The sequence below is a fragment of the Brassica rapa genome, chromosome A06, assembly GCF_000309985.2.
Source record: "Brassica rapa cultivar Chiifu-401-42 chromosome A06, CAAS_Brap_v3.01, whole genome shotgun sequence".
Lineage (NCBI taxonomy): Eukaryota > Viridiplantae > Streptophyta > Magnoliopsida > Brassicales > Brassicaceae > Brassica > Brassica rapa.
Window position 1 is genome coordinate 8706823 of NC_024800.2, and position 12541 is coordinate 8719363.

The window sequence follows — 12541 nt, forward strand, 5'->3', positions numbered from 1 at the left end:
CAAGCAATTTACTGATTACCGTAACAATATTTTCAAACAAATTGTTGTTCAGAAGTTTCTCCTTCTAATATTGTATATAAATGATTGGAACTACACGATATAATATATAGTCCAAAATATTAATTCTACGTAAGTGCATAAAATGGAATTGATCCCTAAATACCATGCAATTCATGTCAAATACACTAACCTAATAACCCATTCATCTAAAACTATATATAGAAGAATGTGCATAAACGAGCCTCTGCGCACGTCTTAGCTTAAAAGTTCTCGAGTTAGAGTGAAAGTTGGAACTTTTTTGGTTTTGAAGCTTTTGAGAAGATAGGACGAAATAAAAAAGCTGAAACTAAAATAAAGAATGCACGAGGATCTCTTCATAAACGAGCCCCATATCTCAGAAGAAGAAACTTTTCTTTACATTTTTTTTAGTGAAGCGAAGGAATGTTTCTTTTCTGGGGATGGTGGAGATCCACACCCTCCAATTTTGTCATCTTATCACTACTTTTCTTATTACAATAATCCCATGCGTATTATACAAATAACTAGTATTTATCAATTTACAAATACCACTATATCCGGAACACTATAAGAAAAGGACAGTTGTCCTACAACATTTGATAATATTTTATATATCAACCACGAGCATGGAATCCATTCCTAGGTTTTTCAGGGTCGGCAAACATTTTTGTTTACCTTACAGTTCTTTATATATATATATATACATACTTCCTCCGTTTTTTAATATAAATCGTTTTAGAATTATACACGTAGATTAAGAAATCATTAACTTTTTATATTTTCTAAACAAAAATATCAATAATTATTTACCTAACCACAAATCAACCAATGAAAAAATAGAAGGTATATTATTATTGGTCATATAACATTAAGTGTTAATAAATTTTACATAGAAAACTGAAAACGTCATATAATTTGGAACATAAAAATTCTTCTAAAACGACTTATATAAAAAACGGAGGGAGTATCATTTATTCTTTTGAAGCAAAACAAATATCATTTTTAATTAACGTTCATAAGATCATGAAAGCATCACGTGCCTTTGTCTCATGTGACTTCGCTAAGACGTTGTACCAAACGTAATGATAATTTTAACCATTTACAGATACAAAACAACGTGATGATAACATCCATGATTTGATGTTTTTTTTCGGTGATCATACAACGGTCTCTAGATGACCTAACTTGTGATATCTTATTTTCTTCATATTGCTTTTAGGGTTTTGCTTCTGAAATATTTAAAATTGTTTTGCTTCAGTATATTGTTTTGATCGACTTGTGTGAGAGACGCACTGTGACACAGAGTAGTAGTAAAACTGGAAGGATGATAATTGGGCCTCTATATCTTACTATTTAGATATTGGGCCTTCACATAGTAAGTTGAGCCCATTAGAATCATCGCAGCAAACTCAACATCAAAAGTGATCGGCATCTACTGAATCAGTGCTCAGGCGAGAATGCAAGGAGGATCGTCGGGAATTGGATACGGCTTGAAGTATCAGGTGACTCTATCATCTTCTTACCGTTAATTTCCTTAAGCTTCTTCAAAAGGCGAATCTTTTGAGTGTTTCAGGCGAGATGTATATCGGATGTGAAAGCCGATACGGATTACACCAGCTTCCTCACTGGAACCCTAAGTCTCAAAGAAGAAAACGAGGTGAATCCACGGTTTCTTCTATTTGATTGGGGGAAGATATTGAAAGTTTGTTAATTTACAACTTTTTTCTTAAAAAAGGTTCATCTGCTGCGTCTGTCATCTGGTGGATCTGAGCTGATATGCGAGGGTCTGTTCTCTCATCCTAATGAGATTTGGGACCTTGCTTCTTGCCCTTTCGATCAACGCATTTTCTCCACTGTCTTTTCCACTGGTAAAGTTTGATCAGTTTCTAGAGAAAAATGTTATCTTTTTTCGGGATTAGTCTTGGTTTAATCAGAAGTTGAAGCTTGAAATGGTTTGATCCGGTTAAGGTGAATCATATGGAGCAGCGATTTGGCAAATTCCTGAGTTGTATGGTCAGCTGAATTCCCCACAACTGGAGCGTGTTGCATCTCTTGATGCACATGTTGGTAAGATTAACTGGTGAGTTGGTGGCAGAAGGTTTTTTCACTTCTTATGCACATCTTAAGAAGCTGACTCTTTGTTTCTCTCTCTTGTGGTAAAAAGTGTTCTTTGGTGGCCTTCTGGAAGATGTGACAAGTTGATCAGCATGGATGAACAAAACATTTTCTTGTGGAGCTTGGACTGTTCGAACAAGTCTGCTGAGGTGATTTAGCTAAAAGGATGTAGAGACAAACTCTGTTCTGTCTTTTTTTCCTTTTGCTTCCCATGATCCCAAGTTAACAAGGCTTTGGTTTATATAGGTATTATCTAAGGATTCGGCTGGGATGTTGCATTCTTTATCTGGTGGTGCGTGGGATCCACATGATGTAAATGCTGTTGCAGCAACTGGTGAATCATCTGTTCAGTTCTGGGACCTGCGTACCATGAAGTACGGTATCTCTGTTGATCTTCTCTGTTCTCAGTAACATTAACATAGCCCTTTCCTGCATTCACTTAGAAGATTTTGCACGTTGATTATACTCACACTCATGAATACATAATCTCACGCTCATGGGATTTCGATGTCAGATGACTGTTAGTTGCTTTGTTTGTACCTCTTCGCATGAACCTATTTATATATTGTGAGGGACATGTTATTTGCACAACACAGGAAGGTTAATTCAATTGAACGTGCTCATGTACGAGGTGTTGATTATAATCCCAAGAGAGAACATATACTTGTAAGAAGTTCTTTCTTGTCCTCTAAAGTACTGCCGTGGCACTGAACTGAACAATACTCTCTCTTTGGGTTCAGTATGATGAAATAAACATTCGGTTATGTAGATTACAGCAGAGGATGAATCTGGCATACATGTCTGGGATCTCCGGAAGGCCAAGGCTCCCGTCCAAGAGCTCCCTGGTCATACTCATTGGTAGGTTTGTTTGCATATGAACTTTTTTCTTTTTTCTTTTTAGAATCCAGTAGCGTGAGACCTGAATTTGTATGTTTTGTATGTTTCTGTTAAATTTTGTAGGACATGGGCTGTCAAATGTAACCCCGAGTATGATGGGCTGATTCTGGTACACTCTTTCTCCTTCTTCATGTTTCTTAAACAGAAGAATTAGATCATCCGACATAGTAGCTATGTATGTTACTGTCTCGTCTTTTAGCTGAGATAGGTTGAGCAAGGTGAGGAATGATGTTTTTTTCCCCTCGGTATATGCTACGTTTTTAGCTTGGAAAGCAGAGCCTATGATTTAAGTCGCGATGTAGTTTCAAAAGTGTGGTTATTTATCAATTGAAGTAAAACAGAGTGCAGGAACAGATTCAGCTGTTAACTTGTGGTATGCTTCAGCATCATCCACTAATAACAAAGCTCCAGAAAGGTTGTTACAAATCTCTTATTCTCCTAGCTCCCTCCCGCTATGATTATGATTTGCATTGTTTGAGAGTCCGTATTGTTATTTCCATCTATCTCAGCCCTGTGGAATCAACACGTGAGCGTGTAAACCTGTTGCTTAACTCATACACTGACTATGAAGACAGCGTCTATGGTAAATTCTCTTTTAGAACGTTATATAATAGTACCATCGTCTTGTGAAACAAACCATACTCTTGACATTAGTGTTTAATCACAAAACAGGCCTTGCTTGGAGTTCACGTGAGCCTTGGGTTTTTGCATCATTATCATACGACGGAAGGGTAAGTAATTGCTATCTAACCTGAAGAATCAGAAAAACAAAATTCTTATCTAAAAAGCTTTGGGGACTCATCTGATTAATTTCTCTTGCTTGTGTATGTTAGGTCGTCATCGAATCAGTGAAGCCTTTCCTTCCAAGACTGTAGTAAAAAGCTCAGCATCTCTTTTGATTTGACCCACACACGACCCATCGAAATCTTTGTCAGAAGAAAAGTTGGCACTTACAACAATGTACTTTTTGACACAATTTGTTTTGAATCTTTATGTATCTATATATCATCATTCACCCAGATTCCTTTCAGTACCAATATTCTGTTCTGCACTAAACAGACTCGACTACTCTGATTCTTGTCGGAAAAAGTAAAAGAAAGGAAAAGGCCATTCTTCCTCGGATTGGATTCCTATGTACAGAAGAAATTGATGAAAGCAAAAGACCACAACAAAAAAGGTTGTAAAACCGATCTTTTAGTCTTTTTAAAATTAGAATCAATCTGACAGCATTTCTTCAAGCTCAGGCTCATCCGAAGACATATCCTCATAATCCAACCTCGTACCATTATACAACCCTCTGTCATGCAAATCAGTTTGGTCTTCCTCATAATCTGACGACCACTCTGCATCTTCATCTTCCTTCGGTTCATCACCTTCTTTTTGTTTTTTCTTACCGAGTTTTCTTGAATCCATACCTCCTTCTTTTGCCTTAGCTTCTGTAGCTTCGCATATACAAGTGGACGGATTCTCATGAAACTCACCTCTACCGGCTCTGACTTCCTTGGGCTCTCCCATGAATCCTTTCTGAAACGTTCTGACTCTTGAAGCAAACTCCTCCCAAGTTGTGTTCTCTTTGCTTAGAAACAACTTGTACAGCTTCTTTGCATTCGGTCTAATCGTCGGTTTATGTCCAAAATATCTCCTGTAATCACAAAACCAATATCAACAATATAAATACACATAAAAGAAAGAAGAGCTGCTTTTGGTTTAAACTACTACCTTCGACCAGCTAATATTCTCGCCATGTTCCCGTTATTGTTTGTTACAAAGACATCGCTTTCATCGCACACAAGGAAGTCCAACGCAGCCATTCGTGAAGAGTAAGAAGAAAACGGTTCTAGCTCCTCTTTGGTAGCTATAGTGTCTTTAGAATAGAAATGTGGGAAAAGCGCTTTCAACGGAGCTAATGACTCTTCTCCTCCGTAAACCTCACCTGATGCAACATATATATGAACATCACTTCCATATCCCAAAGCTCTAAGCATTAATCCAACTTCTTCTGGTGTAAGTGGACATCTTCCTTGTCTCCTTTGCTTTTCAGGGTTATTCACCTGAGATTAGAGATAACACTCAGTTAAAACCAAACAAAAGATAAGAACTTCTAGAGGGTAATGGCACGACTACATACATGTAAAGTTTTCCATCTCCTTCTGATTGATGCCAACTCTTTCTTCTCCTTGTCACCACCACCATAGTAACATCCCGAGAAGGCTAGCATGTCTGGCTCAAACCTAAGGTGTAAAGCAATGTAGTGTTTGCTCCTTAACCGCATTCTTCTGACTAGTTCGTTGCCCATTTTGAGAATGGGATCAGTGAACTTAAGCGCGTGATAGTTTACTCTGCACCTCAGCTTCTGCAAATCATCTCTCAACTTGTTTGAGAGTCTGTAATCAAATTTGTTCAACTGAACTGCCTGAAACAAAACATTTCACAAGATCAAAATCATACTTAAGTAAGAAGGGGAAAAGGATTGGGAGAGAAGTAGGCGAACTTACATGCCTTTTCTGAAGAACAGGTAAAACCCGATTGATGTAACATTTCTCATTGCATTTTCTAGGTACACGCATTCTTCTGGGGGTCCACGTTTGTCCTCCTTTAGGTGGAAGTTGCTCAATGATTTTGACGTCTTTTGAGAGAAACGATATAAACCAGTCAACTTGGAAGATATGGGAGAAGTCACTGCATATATCAAAGCATAAACCTATGATAATGTTACTAAGATGCATTAATGTTTTGATTTTTAAGAAACAGAAAGAGAATCTGAGCAAGAACCTGGCATCTTTCCAGTAGGATTTCTGGTCTAACTTAGGAATAACAAGGGTAGCGTTTAGAATTCGAGCAGCAACAACAGCATCTACGATCTGAAAGAAGCAAATTGCATATGGTCACACTGAAAAACAAGATAAAGCTAAAAGCAACACTTACTCCAGTTCGCTGTTGGTTTAAACCACCACTAGTGGCGATTGCCAAGTACCGATCACTTCTAGTAATTGCTTTAGCATCTGCAGCAAGAAACTAACATTAAAATCCATTGAATTCAGAAACTACGGCTGGTTCTATAGCTTAACTTAGTACTGGTTACAGAAATGCTCTCTCTCTCTCTCTATCTATCTCTATCTATCTATCTAATTTCATATCTACAAGCATCAGAGTAAAAAAAAAAAGCTTTACGCACTTGGGAACTTGGTGCTTGCGTTGCAGCAACCGTGAAAGAGTTGAGCATTCCAAGAACGCCAGATATCACGATCTGATCTCCCTCCACTTCTCTGTTTCGGTCACACAAACCCAAAAAGAGCCCATTAAGGAAGATGCAACAAAAAAAAAAAAAACCAAAACTTTGAAACAGAGAACATCAGCAATAAATTTAAAAACCCTAACCGGAACTCTGAACACCACTGCTACGTGCTTCTTCTCATCATTGACTCCATAGTTAATCTGCTTCTGCAATGTTAAAACAGAATCAATGACGTTAGAGAGACGGTTCATAATCTCATAAACAATCTCTTTAATCTCAACAGAGAGAGAGAGAGTACGGAAATGCGGCGATCGGAATCATCAGGAGGAGGGGAAAAGACGGAGAGGAGGGCGAAGAGGATGAGAAGAGCTCCGGAGAAGCCGCAAATAAGCGGGAGGAGACGGCGGAGACGGTTGTAGTAATTGTAGCGCCGCCGCTGGAAAGCCATGGAAAGGCTTATTACGTGCGGCGCTGTTAACTTCGCCTCTACGCCAGAGAGAGAGAGAGAGAGAGAAACAAAAGTCTTCTCCTTTGAGATGGATAGAACTGTCTGGTTGAAAGATTTATTTCAAAAATCGAAAATCAAAATGACAACATGTTATGTTGTGTTTTTTTTCTTGTTTATTGTAATCGCAACATCTGCACCACCACCGCAACGATCATTAGAGATTCTCGATTTTTAAATATCATAGAGAACAGATTAAATATCTTTCTTTTTTTTTAATCCTTTTGTTTTGGGACAGTTCTTATAGATTTCTGGGCTCTGAAAGAAATGAGGCACCGCCTCCAGCACTTCATGGTAACAGCTTTTTCTTTTTCTTTTAATATTTAATCATTTTGATTAATTAACTGATTAAATTTTCATAATAATTATCATGCGCTGGATTTATTGACTCTTGCAAGTTATTCTCTTTCGATTTTTAGTTTGTTTGGACCATTAACCTTCTTGTTTTGTATAATCATGAGCAAATTATTTGGTTACTAATCATTCATAATTGATTTCAACTGTCCAACAGTTGGGTGTTTTTGCAATTTTTTTGGAAACTATGGCCATCTTTTTGAGAGCAGAGCCAGTGACACAAGCTTTGTTTCTTTTTTCATGTTTTGTTTTCTTAAACAAGCTTTTGTTTCTTTAAATCACTTTACATCTTTTTACAAAACCATTACTGTCTCTGAAATGTTAGTTTTAGTGTAAGTATCACTCTTTGCTTTACATTTATTATCTTCCTTGCTTTTCATATCTATTTGTAGAAAGAAGAATATTTGGAATCACTATTTCAGATTTTTAACTTTTGCTAAAGAGTGTAAGTGAACAATTGCGTGAATCGCCAAGGAAAGTATCATTGCTCTTTTTGTCTGTCTTTCTGTTTCCTTGGTGTTGTCACCATCTATGAACAAAATTGGTGTGAGCCGGTTTATTGATTCTTGGATCCATATAGTTCACCAAAACCGGACACAATCAACGGTCTGAGATCATCTAATATTGCCGAGTATTGGTCCGATCAAATAACAGTTACGTACTCATATTTGCAGTGTTTGTTTATCTTTTAGTTTCACAAAGAATGTAAGAGTGTCATTTCGCATTTAAATAAACATTTAAGTTTTATTATATTAATTTAGTGTATTAGTTAGAAAGAAAAAAATATTAGTGTATGAGTATAAATTAAAATAAAGTTTTAAACTGATTTTTTAACATACATGAAAAAAACTCTAAAAACAACACTATTTATGAAAGAGAGGAAGTACATTTCAATGCAAATTTAGTAAAGTAATTAAGATAATATAAATATAACCACTTGCCATCAGATTCAACTCCTAGTCAGAAAATGCTAGAGATCTAATCTTCCACAACCATACAACTTCATACCTATCTAATCTTCCACAACCATACAACCCTCATACCTGTTTTTATTTATTTCAACTTGGTTTATTCTAGAACACAATTATCATTCCGGTTTATCTTAAACCAACATGATACTTTATTTCAGAATGACACAACTTGGATTGTCTGTAGTACAATTTCCGGTTTACCTTAACCAACATGATACACAAAAAAAAACCTTACCACTTCATAGCTTGCTTGTTCCTTTCTTTGATAAGCTTCCCATAGCCTTAGCCTTAGTCCTCAGAACAAACTTCTGAACTTTCCCAGTCGATGTTTTAGGAAGATCCTCAAACACAATACTCCTCGGAGCCATATAATGCGGAAGCTTCCCCCTGCAGTAGCTTATAATCTCCTCGGCCGTTGCCTTAGACCCGTCTTTAAGCTTCACAAACGCACAAGCAGTCTCACCCCAATACTCATCAGGCCTCGCAACTACAGCCGCTTCAAGAACACAAGGATGAGTGAACAGAACAGACTCCACTTCGATCGAGCTTATGTTCTCTCCCCCAGAGATTATAATGTCTTTGGACCTATCTTTCAGCTCTATGTAGCCATCAGGATGTTTAACCCCCAAGTCACCAGTCCAAAACCAACCTCCTTTGAAAGACTCCTTGGTGGCTTCAGGGTTCTTTAAGTAACCGTTCATCACCGTGTTCCCCCTGAAGACAACCTCACCCATAGACACACCATCAGCCGGCAAAGTCCTCAAGGTCACAGGATCTTTAACAGCGACTTCTTCAATCCCTATATGATTCACTCCTTGCCTCGCCTTCATTTTCGCCTGCTCTTCACTAGGCAAAGAGTCCCACTCAGGCTTCCACGTGCAGACCGTGCCTGGTCCATAAGTCTCAGTCAACCCATACGAGTGAAACATAGAGAACCCCAGCTCCTCCATTTTGTAAATCACATGAGCTGGTGGTGGTGCAGCACCGGTTATAAAAGACACCTTCCGAGGAAGCGGTTTCTTCTCGGAATCACTAGCGTTAACGATCATGTTCAGTATTGTTGGTGCACCTCCCATATGAGTCACATTGTGTTTAGCAATGTTATCAAATATACCCTTTGCGGTAACGTTTCTCAAACATATATTAATCCCACCGATGGCGGCAACACCCCACAGTAAACACCATCCATTGCAGTGAAACATTGGATTAGTCCATAGGAAAGTAGGCGAGGAGTGCATCTCGTTGAGTATAACGGTAGCCAAAGAATTCAAATAAGCGCCTCTGTGACTGTAAACAACACCCTTGGGGCTCGAAGTCGTGCCTGATGTGTAGTTCAGAGAGATTGCGTCACATTCATCCTTTGGTCTTATAACTTGGAAGTTCGATTTCCCCATGGAGACAACGTCTTCGTACTCCATCAACCTCTTCTTGTTCTTCCCTGAAACAACAACGCTAGGCTCTTGGATCAAGACCAGAAGAGGGACCTTCTCGCCTTTCTTGGAGAGGATCTCGCACGCTCCCTGAGCTATTTGGAGAAACTGATGATCTGCGAAAAGCACTTTGGTCTCTGAGTGACTTAGCAGAACCGATACGAGTGCGGAGTCGTGGCGGATGTTGAGTGTACAGAGCAAAGCTCCAGCCATGGGGACAGCGAAATGTAACTCAACCATCGCTGGCACGTTTGGAGCCAACACCGAAACCTGATCAAGTTCCGACAACAAACACATCACTAAACGACAAAATTTCGATTATAAAGTCGAAAATTTTATTTGAAATCTTTAAAATAAAATCAAATCTACGTAAAGAAGAGGTTTTTAGTTTTTACCACATCGCCGGAGGAGATACCGAGTTGGGAGAGAGCGGAGGCGACTCTGACGCAGCGGTCACGGGTCTGGCGCCACGTGTAGGTCACGGAGCCGTAAACTACAGATGTTCTTTCGGCGTAAACGACGGCGGATCGATCAAGGAAACTGATGGGAGTGAGAGGAACGTAGTTGGCCCGTGACTTAATAGTTCCCTCCATTTTTCTCCTTTTTTTTTTTTTTTTGGTAGGACGGAAAGTGATTTTGTTCAGACAGACTCTAGCGAGAAAAGTGCTTATCATGAATGGGGGTAAAGAGTTCTTATCAGCTATCCTACAAGGCAGCTGTATCCAATTTGGGATAGAAATGGTAATGATTGCTGGAGAAAAGATGGCCACATAATCAGCCACTTGGTTCTTCCATCTTCGTGCTTCGCTTTGTATGATTGCTTTCTCTACTTGTCCTTTAGTTAAAGCCCAAAACTCTTCTCTTGGGCCTTTGCTTGATTGCTTCTGTAATTGTCAGGATCCTAACAACTCTCAAATGTAGGACATCTCAAACTCCACATCTAGAAGAAAAGAAAAAAACAACGTTTAAGATAGTATGAACCTTTTTGAGTCTTTGACGGATGCAAAACTCTATGTAGGTAGTCAAAGGTAAACTGAAGTTTCTAAAAGACATGTTCAAAGTTCAAGTGTTAAGTAAACGAGAGTATAAATAGAGATTTATGTGTTGTTGGGCTGTGTTTAGTCTCGTCCCTTTAAGTCGTGAGAAGAAGGTAGACGAGTCCTTTTAGATATTCCACTATTTCGGATCCTTCCAGCTTCGAAGTTCCAAAGACTCTATCCACAAATGTGATTGGTACCTGACAGATGAAGAAGGAGGAGTACCATATGAATCATGAATAATAATTTGATTTAAAAGGAATCAGAATCATAAGTGGATAATTTATATATGAGGAGAGACAAGAGAGACCTCTTCAATATAGTATCCTTTTCTGGTAGCACGAACGATCATTTCAATCTGGAAGACACAACCTTTACTCACACATGAGCTAATCACGTCTTCAAACACCAATTTCTTGTATAGCCTTTCAAATAAGGAGGCCAGTCGTAAAGCTATTAAATGATTCAGTAGAATAACATAAGTTAGTTGAATTTCTTACTTGAAGGACCCGGTTAAATCAGATACACCAGGCCATAAAAGTGTTTGAGCTAGCACATTTGCTCCTCTGCTTGTGAGTTTCCGCATAAGGTTCCACCCGTGTACACCACCACCTTTTACATATCCCGTACCTGTTACTATGCTTGCATTTGTCTCTAGTCGTTTCTTTCATGACATAGCCAACAAAAGAGAGTCAAATTAAAATGTCATTATAAGCTTCCGAAATTTGTAAGAGATCAATAAGACTCTACGTACTTGATGAAACTTGGCAAATACTTTGGCTTCACATGAGAAAAGTGAGTTAGCTCAACAAAACAAGTCGGAAAAGAAAATTCAGTAGGTGACTCTTACATGATGTGAAAGATCAGCATCCATGATTACAACGAAATCACCTGTAGCATGCTTCAAACCATGTATGTATGCAGTTCCTGCGATCGATTGTGCGAGAAGATTAGTAATTTCTCACTTACTGTAAAGCAAAGTTAGAAGATGAAAAAGTTACAAATACATACCCAAACCAAGCTTCTTGGCTCTAGCTCTTAAAAGATGAATCACAGTAAAATCACAAGTTCACCTAAACCGAAGAATACAAACTGGATTACGTATTCAGATTCAAACTAACTCTGTTATTGTACTCACAATGCGGCCTTCACCATACAAGTCCTGCAGTTGCTTGACAATTTCTTGAGTGCCATCATGACTCCCATCATCCACAACAATTATCTCAAAATCAACATCCCTAAACACCATTCAAAAAGTCAAAGTTTCCTTAGTATTGGTATTGATTCTCAATAACATTCCACAGAAGAAAAAAAGTCATCTCAACAAGTTCAAATCGATTAACAGAAGCAGCCACAACCAGGATCAATCTCCAAAGCCACTATAGACAACATGAAGTCACTTCTAAACAGTGGATCATTACACTTAGTTACAAGATTATAAAGTTTGGATCTTTAATGTAAAACCATGATCCCTCACTTCTCCTCCTTAAATACTGAATTACTAATGGGCGATCGGATTCGTATTCAGTAAAAACAAGTGATAATTTTTACCGGAGATGCTTGAAAATGAGGTAGACTATAAGAGCGATATTGAGGCGCTCGTTGTACGTAAGAACGATTATGCTATACTTGTACTTTCCCTCTCTTTTCCTCTCCTTCTCCTCCGCCACAACAGCCAATCAAAAACCTAACTTTTACAACGGAGAGAGAGAGCTTCCTTCGTCGTCTTAATCCGCATGTGAAATCCACCGTCGTCTACAAAAGAAAACAAGGACTAGAATGTAATTAATATTAAAATATAGGAAGCCAAAAATAATTTTCAAATTGGGTCTAAAGTGATTAATGGCCTTAATGTAAGGCTCAATTATCATAATACAGCTTTTAAAACAGCTAACGACTCTCTCCCTTACATGCCTAAAGCGATTAGTGTAGGCGATGATTAACTTTATCATGATTGATAGGATATCATTAACCATGAA

General features: G+C 38.3%; 3 protein-coding genes across 7 annotated transcripts; 1 reads left to right on the forward strand and 2 right to left on the reverse strand.

The window, feature by feature from the left end:
• Window positions 1–1265: 1265 nt before the first annotated feature.
• Window positions 1266–4148, forward strand: LOC103872844 (WD repeat-containing protein DWA2). Its single transcript, XM_009151284.3, has 13 exons — window positions 1266–1520; window positions 1592–1675; window positions 1754–1886; window positions 1987–2098; window positions 2183–2282; window positions 2380–2507; window positions 2730–2799; window positions 2903–2991; window positions 3094–3139; window positions 3372–3445; window positions 3540–3613; window positions 3703–3761; window positions 3864–4148. The coding sequence occupies exons 1-13, from the start codon at window positions 1476–1478 to the stop codon at window positions 3903–3905; spliced, it is 1056 nt and encodes a 351-aa protein (XP_009149532.1). The 5' UTR covers window positions 1266–1475; the 3' UTR covers window positions 3906–4148.
• LOC103872843 (O-fucosyltransferase 6) lies at window positions 4126–7788 on the reverse strand. Its single transcript, XM_009151283.3, has 9 exons — window positions 6564–7788; window positions 6409–6471; window positions 6206–6296; window positions 5956–6032; window positions 5803–5891; window positions 5526–5709; window positions 5159–5443; window positions 4750–5081; window positions 4126–4672 (listed from the first exon to the last, which is right to left on the reverse strand). The coding sequence occupies exons 1-9, from the start codon at window positions 6711–6713 to the stop codon at window positions 4246–4248; spliced, it is 1698 nt and encodes a 565-aa protein (XP_009149531.1). The 5' UTR covers window positions 6714–7788; the 3' UTR covers window positions 4126–4245.
• Window positions 7789–8153: 365 nt separating this feature from the next.
• Window positions 8154–12324, reverse strand: LOC103872950 (probable acyl-activating enzyme 1, peroxisomal). Of its 5 annotated transcripts, XM_033274026.1 has the most exons (9): window positions 12114–12324; window positions 11701–11800; window positions 11574–11599; window positions 11413–11489; window positions 11317–11342; window positions 10873–11226; window positions 10507–10762; window positions 9921–10409; window positions 8154–9795 (listed from the first exon to the last, which is right to left on the reverse strand). In XM_033274026.1, exons 7-9 carry the CDS (start codon window positions 10576–10578, stop codon window positions 8335–8337), a joined length of 2022 nt encoding a protein of 673 aa, XP_033129917.1. In that variant the 5' UTR covers window positions 10579–10762; window positions 10873–11226; window positions 11317–11342; window positions 11413–11489; window positions 11574–11599; window positions 11701–11800; window positions 12114–12324; the 3' UTR covers window positions 8154–8334. The 5 variants fall into 5 exon arrangements, with proteins under 5 accessions (XP_033129917.1, XP_033129916.1, XP_033129914.1 ...); XM_033274025.1 differs by having other exon boundaries at window positions 11701–12308; XM_033274023.1 differs by having other exon boundaries at window positions 11574–12308.
• Between the last annotated feature and the right edge of the window lie 217 nt (window positions 12325–12541).

What these genes read in the sequence shown, in the direction of transcription:
- LOC103872844 (XM_009151284.3), top strand. Translation starts at nt 1,476, where the DNA reads ATGCAAGGAGGATCGTCGGGAATTGGATACGGCTTGAAGTATCAG. An exon ending in GATACGGCTTGAAGTATCAG is followed by an intron (nt 1,521 to 1,591) that starts GTGACTCTATCA and finishes TGAGTGTTTCAG; the next exon opens with GCGAGATGTATATCGGATGT. An exon ending in CTCCACTGTCTTTTCCACTG is followed by an intron (nt 1,887 to 1,986) that starts GTAAAGTTTGAT and finishes GATCCGGTTAAG; the next exon opens with GTGAATCATATGGAGCAGCG.
- LOC103872843 (XM_009151283.3), bottom strand. Translation starts at nt 6,713, where the DNA reads ATGGCTTTCCAGCGGCGGCGCTACAATTACTACAACCGTCTCCGCCGT. An exon ending in TCCTACTGGAAAGATGCCAG is followed by an intron (nt 5,710 to 5,802) that starts GTTCTTGCTCAG and finishes TGATATATGCAG; the next exon opens with TGACTTCTCCCATATCTTCC. An exon ending in CTGTTCTTCAGAAAAGGCAT is followed by an intron (nt 5,444 to 5,525) that starts GTAAGTTCGCCT and finishes GTTTTGTTTCAG; the next exon opens with GCAGTTCAGTTGAACAAATT.
- LOC103872950 (XM_033274026.1), bottom strand. Translation starts at nt 10,578, where the DNA reads ATGTCTTTTAGAAACTTCAGTTTACCTTTGACTACCTACATAGAGTTT. An exon ending in TCCGTCAAAGACTCAAAAAG is followed by an intron (nt 10,410 to 10,506) that starts GTTCATACTATC and finishes TGACAATTACAG; the next exon opens with AAGCAATCAAGCAAAGGCCC. An exon ending in GTATCTCCTCCGGCGATGTG is followed by an intron (nt 9,796 to 9,920) that starts GTAAAAACTAAA and finishes GAACTTGATCAG; the next exon opens with GTTTCGGTGTTGGCTCCAAA.